Raw genomic sequence first — 10,751 nt, 5'->3', positions numbered from 1 at the left:
GACAGAGGAGCATTTCCACGGGACCGACCTAGCCGGGCAGGCAAGATGGATGTATCGGACTTTGCTCTGGGGGGGCCGTGATAGCTCGAAAGGCTGAGTTCGAGTTGTCGAGAATGCAGGCCCTCCGGAGGAAGCTCGAGTCTTCTGTCAAAGCAAACAATGACTTCAAGGCGCAGGTTGAGCTGCTCCAGAGTCAGTTGTCTGAGATGGGGGAGAAGCTCAAGGCATCCGAGGAAAAGACGACATCTGCCGAGGAGAAACTGAAGGCTTCCGACGAGACGGTGGCCCGTTTAACTGAGCGAGAGATGACCTTGGAGAGCCAGCTGAACGCCGCCCAGGGGCGTGTGGCAGCCTTGGAAAAGAAGCGGGACCAAGCCGTGTCGTCGGCTAAAGCCGCTAGGGTTGAGGTCGAGGAGCTCAGGAAGAAGCTGAAAGCGACCAAAGAGCAAGGGAAGAATGCGATTTCTATGACTGAGGACGTCCTGAAGGCTCAGGTGAAGATCGTGGCACCAGACTTTGACACCTCGGCTATTGGGGTCTTCAAAATGGTCCAAGACGGCAAGATTGTCGACATGCCTAGGAAGTGACTTCTTATAACTTAAACATTTTGATGTAGATTTGTTGAACGTTTGTTGCGTGTTTTGTAATTTGATACTCCGTAACATTTATGTTAGGTTAGTCGTTTGGCCGAGTGGCCGTTACTATCTTTCGCCTTGCTCGTCGTATTATTTTTGTTACCGCCTTTTTCGTGGTGGGCTTATTGCTTCTGCCCGTTTGTCATTTTTACGTTGGTAACTATTCGGACCAATTTGGTCGTGTTGTCGCCGTGTTAATTATGGCAATGGTCCATCTGGCTCTCGGGGTGATCAGTCTCGGGCTGCCGTTTTAGGACGCAATCGTGTGAAGCGCGTATTGGGAAGTAACAGATAAGTAGGATAATATTTTGACAAGTGAGAATTAATCGTCAGCTAGGCAAGCTTGTTAATATGGTAAGTATTCAATAAGAGTAAATAGCTAGAAAGTGATTAAAAATTAACATGTGAACAGAACAGGCATGCATAAGTCCGTTAGGCCTCCTGGTCGGCTTACCCAAGTCAGGAGTAGAACCTTCTCAGGTTACCTGCATTCCATGTTCTAGGAATTTCTTTGCCGTCAAGTCTCTCGAGCTTGTAGGCACCCTTGCCAAGCACTTCTCTAATTCTGTAGGGTCCTTCCCAATTTGCCGCCAGCTTTCCTTCCCCAGGGGTCGGCAGACCGACGTCGTTGCGTCGCAGAATGAGGTCTTTTTCCCCAAAATCCCTCCTGAGGACTTTAGCGTTGTATCGTAGGGCTATTCTTTGTTTCAACGCTGTTTCTGACAAATGGGCCATCTCCCTCGTCTCCTCCACCAGGTCCTTTTCTACCGCTTCGTCCACACCTGTGAGCAGTAGCCACGGGCTCGGTTCGCCGATTTCGACGAGTATCACGGCGTCGACCCCGTACGTTAGGCGAAAAGGGGTTTCCCCCGTAGCGCTTTGCTCGGTCGTTCGGTAGGACCATAGGACCGAAGCGAGCTCGTCGGCCCATGCACCTTTCTTGTTGTCTAGGCGTTTCCTGAGGCCAAGTAAGATGACCTTGTTTGCGGACTCTACCTGTCCGTTCGTCTGGGGGTGTTCAACTGAGGAAAATTTTTGCTTTACCCCTAGGCCGGTGAGGAACTCCGTGAATTTCTTGTCAGTGAATTGTGTTCCATTATCTGAGATGACGACCTCCGGGATGCCGAACCGGGTTATCACCTGTCTCCACATGAACTTCCTGCAATTAGAGGAAGATATGCCGGCCAGCGGCTCAGCCTCTATCCATTTGGTGTAGTAATCGATGGCCACTATGAGATATTTGACTTGTCCTGGGCCAACCGGGAAGGGTCCTAGAAGGTCGACTCCCCATTGAGCGAAAGGTCGTGTAGTCGTCAGAAGGCTCAGCTCGGAGGCCGGCGCCTTGTGGAAATTGGCATTTTGTTGACACTTTACGCACTTTCTAACGAATTTCCTGGAGTCCTTCATCATTGATGGCCAGTAGTATCCAGCTCGGATGAGCTTCCTCGCTAGGGCTTTGCCCCCGATATGGTGGCCGCAACATCCCTCGTGGACTTCTCTAAGTACGTAGTCCGTCTGGTCGGGGTGCAAGCACTTCAATAGGGGCTGGCTGAGCCCCTTTCTGAACAGTTGCCCTTGTATAATTGCATATCTGGCTGCCTCCCTTCTCAATGTTTTGGCCGCCTTCTCATCGTCAGGCAACTTGCCGAATTCCAGGAAGTTTATGATGGGGTCCAACCACGAGGGGCTTGACTCCGTCAGATGGAGGGCGACCGTTGGCTCCTTCACCATGCCCTGGATGAGAGACCGGTTACCCGCTCCTGGCTTCGTGCTCGCTAGTTGGATAGGAGGTCCGCCCGTGTGTTCCTTTCTCTTGGGACGTGTTGGATCGTGACCTCTTGGAACTGACTTGTCATTTCTTTAACCTTTTCCAAGTATTTTTGCAGGAGGGGGTCCCGGGCTTGGTAGCTTCCGTTTACTTGCGAGGTGACGACCTGTGAGTCACTGCATACTTCGATCTTCGTTGCTCCGACTTCCCGAGCTAGTATTAGTCCGCTTAGGAGAGCTTCATATTCCGCCTGATTGTTCGACACAGGAAACTCGAATTTGGTCGATTGTTCGTAGATGACTCCTGCCGGGCTTTCTAAGATGACCCCGTCTCCCCCGGACGTTTGGTTGGAGGCCCCGTCCACGTGGAGCCTCCACCGTGTGCCCGTTTCCTCGGGGGGATCACCCGTGACCTCTACCAAAAAGTCTGCCATTGCCTGGGCCTTGATTGCGTGCCGGGGCTCATACTACAAGTCATATTGGGAGAGCTCGATGGCCCAGGTCATCATCCTACCATCCAAATCAGGTTTTTGGAGTACTTGGCGAATTGCCTGGTCCGTCCTCACGACTATACGGTGACCCTGGAAGTATTGCCTTAACCTTCGGGAGGAAGTTAGGAGTGTCAACGCCAGTTTTTCCAGTTTGTTGTACCTCAGCTCGGCTCCTTGTAGAGCCCTACTCACGAAGTAGACCGGCTGCTGAGCTTTCCCTTCTTCTCTTACAAGCACCGCTGCAAGCGCTTCCTCTGTTACTGCCAGGTAGAGGTAGAGTGATTCTCCGGCCTTGGGCTTCCCGAGCACTGGAGGCGCTGCTAGGGTCTCCTTGAAGTGGTTGAATGCCTCCTCGCACGCCGGGGTCCATTCGAATGCTATTCCCTTTTTCATCAGATTGAAGAAGGGCAGGGCTTTGGCTGCCGATGCACCGAGGAAACGGGATAATGCCGTCAGTCTCCCCGCCAATCGTTGGATATCTTTGATACAACCCGGGCTCTTCATCTGGAGAATCGCTTGGCACTTCTCGGGGTTGGCTTCTACTCCTCTTTGGGTGATCATGAATCCCAGGAACTTTCTGGCCTCCATGGCAAAGGCGCATTTGAGCGGGTTAAGTCTCATGCCGTGTTGCCGGAGGGATGCAAATATGCCCCCCAGGTCGCTCAGGAGATCGTCTGGTCGTGTGGTTTTTGCGAGGATGTCATCCACGTAGACTTCCACTGTCTTGCCTATAAGCTCACTGAATATCTTGTTCATCAATCTTTGGTATGTGGCGCCAGCATTTTTCAAACCAAATGGCATTACTTTGTAGCAATAGGTCCCTCCTGGCGTTATGAACGCCGTTTTTTTCTCGTCGGGTCGGTGCATCGGTATCTGGTTGTACCCAGAATAGGCGTCCATGAAGCTCAGATACCGGTACCCCGCCGCTGCGTCGACGAGTGCGTCAATGTTGGGCAGGGGGTAGCAGTCCTTAGGACATGCCTTATTGAGGTCAGAGTAGTCTACACACATTCTCCACCTCCCATTGTGTTTCTTCACCAAAACTACGTTCGACAGCCAGGTCGAGTAGTCCAATTCCCGGATGAACCCTGCTTCAAGGAGGCTGGCCGCCTGCCTGGCCACCTCCTCTGCCCTTTCCTGTGACATCTTTCTCTTCCTCTGGGCCACTGGCTTGGCTTCTAGTTTGACGGCCAGATGGTGTGACATGAGCTGGGGATCTATCCCTGGCATGTCGGCTGGCGTCCAAGCGAAGAGGTCGGCATTGGCTCTGATCATCTCCATCAGAGGCTCCTTTAATTCATGGGGAAGGTTTCTGTTTATGAATGTGAACTTCTCGTCCCCATTACCAACCCTAAATTTTTCCAAATCCCCTTCTGGCTCAGGTCTGGGCTTATCTTCTATCCTGGCGTCCAAGTCGGCGAGGAAAACTCCTGAAGCTTCTTTGGACTTTTTCCTGAGAGAGAGGCTGGCGTGGTCGCAGGCGACCGCCGTTTCTAAGTCTCCTCTGATGGATCCTACGGATCCGTCATCAGCAACAAACTTCATCACGAGCAGCTTCGTACTAATGGCAGCCCCCAGGTCGTTGATGGTTTTCCTCCCCAAGATAATGTTATAAGCTGTGGAATCCCGTAAGATTACAAAATCTGCCATGACTGTTCTTCGTCTCTGCCCCTGCCCCACGGAGGTCGAGAGCGAGATGATTCCATCCGGCTTGATGAAGTGGTCTCCCAATCCTACCACACCGTGCTGGTGGGTCGCCAAATTGGCATCTCGTAATCCCAGGGTATCAAAAACGTTTCGAAACATGATGTTCGAGTCTGCCCCCGTGTCCACCAGGATCCGCTTGACGAGGCCGGTTCCGACCCTGGCCGTGATGACCATGGGGGACTTTCCGGCATCTCGTCGAACCATTGGTCTTCGGGGCCGAAGGAGATGGATGGGAGTCCCCGGGAACTTCTGGCAGACGAGGAGGAGACCGCGAGGACCTTGGCATCGCTCTTGTCAGTAAGGTGTGCAGGCGGAAAGAGTGATAGAGTGTATTACGTACCTCTGGGGAAGAATAAATCTTCCCCTTATATATTGTCAGAGGTGGGCCCTGTGAAGGCAGGCCTACTATTCCCGAGACGTTTCCTTCACAGCTAAGGGTGAGCTGTTACGGACGCGTGTCCGGGTCAGTGACGGAGCGCCCTGCCCCCTGACCGTTCGGGTCGGGTGGAGCTCGGGTCGGCCCAAGCCAGCGGAAGGTTTGGGCCGGGCCGTAACAATATTTAAGTTTTTGAAAATTTAAAAATATATTTAAGTCTTTGAATTTTTTAAAATTTAAACATATCAATCTCTCTGTTTATTTGGGTTTGTCAGGCCCAATAGAATCAAACATGGCTTCTGTTATACTGATTTGGTCAACATACGATACGAATGTATATGTGGGAGAATTTTTAAAATGAAACAAATTAAACTCAAGAATTGATATGTCCAAATTTTAGGAATGTCAAAAATTTAAAGTTAAATATATTTCAAATCTTCAAAGACTTAAATATCCGTCTACGAAAAGATCTATCTGTCATTTTTTCGATTTTGGAGATTAGTGCTTGTACTGCTTTGCACTTTGGAATGCTGTTAGCTGGTGGCCTGGTGTTAATAATAACTTTGAACTGAACGCCTTTTTTTGGGCCCAAAAACATAATACTCTATCCAGCCCAATAAACGAAAAGTTTGTTCATTGTTAATTTCGGTATATGGTCCTTTTCAGTTTTCACCCTCAAACTCGAACCAATCGGATCGATTACAAGTTTACAACTCCCTTACAGTCTTATTTTAAGAGAAAAAGAAAAAAAGTGGCCTCCACGTAGCTGATTATCTGATTCGTTAGATTTGCTGGTGTAATTGATCATTGGTTCATACACTCTGCGGGGCTGCACCTCCACGCGACAGGAAGACCGTGTGCCCTACTCTCTCTATGCTTTTATCTTCCGTCGCCACGTTTGGCAAGTTGACATTAGCGAGGGAAAAAGGTTGTTTCAGGAGGAGAGAAAAAACGGGGGCTATAAAAAGATAAAAGTTTGGATTCAGAAAATAATTAAAAAAATGAATTAAGAATTTAAATTATTGGACTTTCATCCTAAGTATTTAGATTACACATTATTCTACTCCCGTATGAAATTAATATTTTAATTCCTAAACAATAAATACCATTTCGATCCCTTCAAAACTGCAAATTGAAACAAAGTTGTTAGACAAAAGTAATCTCTGTTGAAGTTTTGGCAAATTGCGGCATGCACGAATAGTTGAATATGGCCTGTTCCCTGTGGGTAGATCCGTTGCACCTTATGTGATTTGCTGGTTAATGAGTGTGCTAATCAAAAATTCAAAATCATGCGGCGGCCACATGTATACACACACAATTTCTTAAGTATTTTTAAATACTAAATACTACAACAACGACAAAGTCTTATCCTATTAAACGGGATGGACTACATAGATAAAACAATGCTATTGAACTCATAAATATTATTATAAAATATTTCAATTAGTCATTTAATAAGAAAAATATGTCATAAGATTATTAGTGTATAAACCATTTATATAAAGTGAAAAACGATCGATGAATTGTATTTTAAGACAAAATATTTTTTATTGTGTTTAATAATAGATATTCCAATCAAGGACAAAGCATAATTTATAAATGGTAGAGAAGTTTAACTAGGAAACAATCCTTAAATTATTCCATTTAATCCAGGAAGATTCATTTCATTGACAGCATCTTTTTAAGTAAAAATCCTACTGAGAGAGGGTAGGTGGCCGTCACTATAAACAAACAATACAAAGTCCACCTGTCTCTATGTGTTTGGCAACGAGCAACCCCGGCGCGTGGAATTAACTCGCACACCAAACACACACAGAAGAGAAAGCTGAGCCTGAAAGTAAAAGCCGCAAGAGAAGGAAGAAAATTGGACAAAAAAGAGAGACGTTATTGATTTTCATTCATTCATAAACCCTATCACTGACTATAAAAACCCCTAATACTTCAAACGCACTTTCTCGTCACACTCTTCTTCTTACTAACACTCGCATTCAACTTCACCTCTTTCTACGCAACTTCAATAATGGCCACCGCACATTCACAAACCCTTCGAATCTCTTCACTTTCATCTTCCAGCTCTCTTTCTCTCTCCTCAAAACTTCCTCTCTCCTCCGCCTTCTCCGTCTCCTTCCGCTCCAGCCGCCGCGCTGCCCGCCCCCTCGTCGTCTTCGTCTCCGCCGGCCTCGACGCAAAACCTACCGTTCTCGTCGCCGAGAAGCTCGGCGAGGCGGGCCTCAAGCTGCTCAAGGAGTTTGCTAACGTGGACTGCAGCTACAACCTCAGCCCTGAGGAGCTCTGCACTAAGATCTCGCTCTGCGACGCGCTAATCGTCAGGAGTGGAACCAAGGTCACGCGCGAGGTGTTTGAGTCCTCCGCCGGCAGGCTCAAGGTCGTCGGAAGGGCCGGCGTCGGGATCGACAATGTGGATCTGGCTGCCGCCACCGAGCATGGCTGCCTGGTGGTTAATGCCCCCACCGCCAACACCGTCGCCGCCGCTGAGCACGGGATCGCGCTTCTCGCAGCCATGGCTAGGAACGTTGCTCAGGCTGACGCGTCCGTCAAAGCTGGTTAGTTTCGAATCTCTTTAAGCATTTCGTCGAGCACCTTGTTTCTTTAGCTTTGTTTTAGATCCCTGTTATTGAATTACGCCAGTTGATTTGTTCGTCAAGAATATTGAACTCTCGATTGTTGTATCGTCGTGTGTGCTGAAGTGAAGTAGCTTGAAGTCTTGAACAGGGGAAAAAGCTTTTCGAAGATTCACCATGTCTTTTCATGGAAGCAAGTGTTGAGCTAAATAAATATTAGATATTCCTAGCTAAAAGTAGGACTTCTCGCTGATTATTTTTGTACTTATGTTGAGATCTAACATTTTATATTGGATATTTGTTCTTTTGATGCTGTCTTTTTTTCCCCTTGGAGTTCGTGCTATGAATTCTGTTTTTTTTTTTTTAATTATTATTTCTTTGTTTTGGATGATACAGGGAAGTGGCAAAGGAACAAGTACGTTGGAGTTTCGCTGGTTGGAAAAACACTGGCTGTCATGGGATTCGGGAAGGTTGGTTCTGAAGTTGCTCGTCGTGCCAAGGGGCTTGGTATGAATGTCATTGCACATGATCCTTATGCTCCCGCAGATCGTGCTCGTGCCATTGGTGTGGAGCTTGTGGGCTTTGATGAGGCCATTGCCACTGCAGATTTCATCTCTTTGCACATGCCTCTTACACCTGCTACAAACAAGATGCTCAATGATGAGACTTTCGCCAAGATGAAGAAAGGAGTTCGCATAGTCAATGTTGCTCGTGGAGGAGTCATTGATGAGGATGCTCTTGTTAGAGCATTGGATTCTGGCATTGTAGCTCAGGTTCTTGCCATCCCTTGGTTGGAAGCATTAAAAGTTCACCTTAGCGTTTAGTAAGATCATTGGTTTCTCCTACTAAAGAAATAACTATTGTCTTGTGTCTCGGTTGTTGCAGGCAGCGCTTGATGTTTTCACGGTGGAGCCACCCGCAAAAGACAGCAAGTTGATCATGCATGAGCAAGTCACTGCAACACCTCATCTTGGTGCCAGTACCATGGAAGCTCAGGTAAGTTACTTAAATAATTTCATATGATCATTTAGCTGTGTTGGCTTTTATGTAAATAAAAAAGAAATAACCTTTAAATTTGCCCATCAGGAAGGAGTGGCCATTGAAATAGCAGAAGCTGTTGTTGGAGCATTGAAAGGGGAGCTTGCTTCTACTGCAGTCAATGCACCAATGGTTCCCTCAGAGGTATCTTTCTCCTTAGCATGATAAACAATCTTTCTTCATCGCCTATTCATTGCCTGGTTCACTATATCTCATCAAATTTGGTACACCGGTAGGTTTATGTTAGTTTGGAATGCAGAAAAATATTGCCGTACCATTTTCAATCTTAGAATCCGAGAAAAAGATAAAGGAAAAGCACTCTTATTCCAAGTTTCAGTTGCTCAAATGGATTTTATTGCTTTCTATTCTACAATTAAATTTATCCGACCAACCTGTGGAATTGGAATAGAATTCTCAGTTTAATTTGATACCGGGCTGAGATTAAACACCTGAGGTATCCTTCCTGACTGCAGGTGTTGACAGAATTACAACCATATGTTGATCTTGCTGAGAAATTGGGGAGGCTGGCTGTCCAGTTAGTAGCAGGAGGAAGTGGTGTGAAAACAGTGAAAGTGACCTATGCTTCTGCAAGGGCTCCTGATGATCTTGACACTCGTGTTCTTCGTGCTATGATAACCAAGGGTCTGATTGAGCCCATATCAAGTGTTTTCGTTAACTTGGTTAATGCTGATTTCACTGCCAAGCAAAGAGGAATCAGGATAACCGAAGAGAGGATTATTCTTGATGGTTCACCTGAGAGCCCAGTGGAGTTCGTCCAGGTACAGATTGCTAATGTCGAATCCAGATTTGCTAGTGCCATATCAGACTCTGGGGAGATTAAAGTTGAGGGTAAAGTGAAAGATGGGATCCCGCATTTGACCAAGGTTGGATCCTTCGATGTTGATGTGAGCTTGGAAGGTAGCATTATACTCTGTAGGCAGGTGGATCAGCCAGGCATGATCGGAAAGGTTGGGAGCGTTTTGGGCCAAGAGAATGTGAACGTCAGCTTCATGAGTGTAGGAAGGATTGCTCCCCGTAAGCAAGCTGTGATGGCAATTGGCGTTGACGAACAACCCAGCAAAGACACCTTGAAGAAGATTGGAGAAATTCCCGCTGTTGAAGAGTTCGTTTTCCTCAAGTTGTAAAAGATGTGACATGCTTGTTTTTATTTACCGGGGGTTGTTGCCCCCCTTTTTCTTTAAATGTTGGGTTGGGCATGACTGCATAGTGTGCCCGGTTTTGATGCGGTATCATCAATGAAAGATTGAGAGTAGCTGTAGTTTTTTGGGGGATGAGGAAAATAATGATTAAACTTGCCATTGATACAGTCCAAATGAAAAAGAAATCTGTGTAACTGATACTGTGCTTTATGAATTGTTGTTTATTAAAGCCATTATACTCCTTAATAATAATTTCCGGAATTCCCCTATCCATATCCAACTGGTCATTGTTGACTTCGAGCATACATGCATACATGCTAGTCCTGATGGCAATTTCTTCAATACGCTTTTGACTTAAGGTTCCAAGTAAAACTTCAACATATTGCATAAACTTCCTGTCTACAAAAATCTTAACGGTTTGAGAATTTCCACCATGAGTTCCCCATGTATACATAATTTCCAAACTACTGCTTAGTGCCACAAAAATTGAACCAAATGGACTCTGAATTCTCAATTTATGAACCAGAAAGGAAAGGAACCTCTGCTAGAGTTGTAGGCGGGGATATGTTGAGGTTATGTAATGCTAAATAAGCAGCAATACCGGCAGCATAACCCGCAAAAGCAAAGCCACTAACCTGCAGTGTAGATAAGTGGCTTCTGTCAACAAATATGAACAAATATTTCAAGAGGTCAATATGTCATGTAAAGTAAGAAATACCTTCCGTAAGTACCAAAAGAAATCCACCTTCTCCATTCCCATGAATGCAACTCCGGCAGCCGAGCCAATAACTAACATGGACCCACCAGTACCGGCACAGAATGCAATCAGTTGCCAGAACTCAGAATCCTGAGGGAAAGACGCAAGATCATACATTCCCATTGCAGCAGCAACCAATGGAACGTTGTCAATTATTGCTGATATGACCCCAATGGCACTTGCAATCAGTTCACTGCTCTGGATATGAGCATCAAGGTAATTCGCTATTTCACGAAGG

General features: G+C 46.5%; 2 protein-coding genes across 2 annotated transcripts in view; one reads left to right on the top strand and one right to left on the bottom strand.

Moving 5' to 3' along the window:
• Positions 6,800–10,029, top strand: LOC107617237 (D-3-phosphoglycerate dehydrogenase 1, chloroplastic). The gene is made up of 5 exons (XM_016318986.2): positions 6,800–7,540; positions 7,955–8,331; positions 8,444–8,554; positions 8,645–8,740; positions 9,070–10,029. The coding sequence occupies exons 1-5, from the start codon at positions 6,997–6,999 to the stop codon at positions 9,739–9,741; spliced, it is 1,800 nt and encodes a 599-aa protein (XP_016174472.1). The 5' UTR covers positions 6,800–6,996; the 3' UTR covers positions 9,742–10,029.
• LOC107617241 (sodium/proton antiporter 1) overlaps positions 9,967–10,751 on the bottom strand; it is a 6,771-nt gene continuing 5,986 nt past the window's right edge. Inside the window, exons 10-11 of the mRNA XM_016318991.2 lie at positions 10,475–10,751; positions 9,967–10,391 (exon numbers count right to left, since the gene is read on the bottom strand). The exon at positions 10,475–10,751 is cut by the window's right edge and continues 20 nt beyond it. Coding sequence (XP_016174477.1) covers positions 10,272–10,391; positions 10,475–10,751 — 397 coding nt within the window. The 3' untranslated portion in view covers positions 9,967–10,271. The remainder of the gene's footprint in view (positions 10,392–10,474) is intronic.

This window comes from Arachis ipaensis, chromosome B09, assembly GCF_000816755.2.
Source record: "Arachis ipaensis cultivar K30076 chromosome B09, Araip1.1, whole genome shotgun sequence".
NCBI lineage: Eukaryota > Viridiplantae > Streptophyta > Magnoliopsida > Fabales > Fabaceae > Arachis > Arachis ipaensis.
This window is presented reverse-complemented; position numbering and strand designations above follow the sequence as displayed.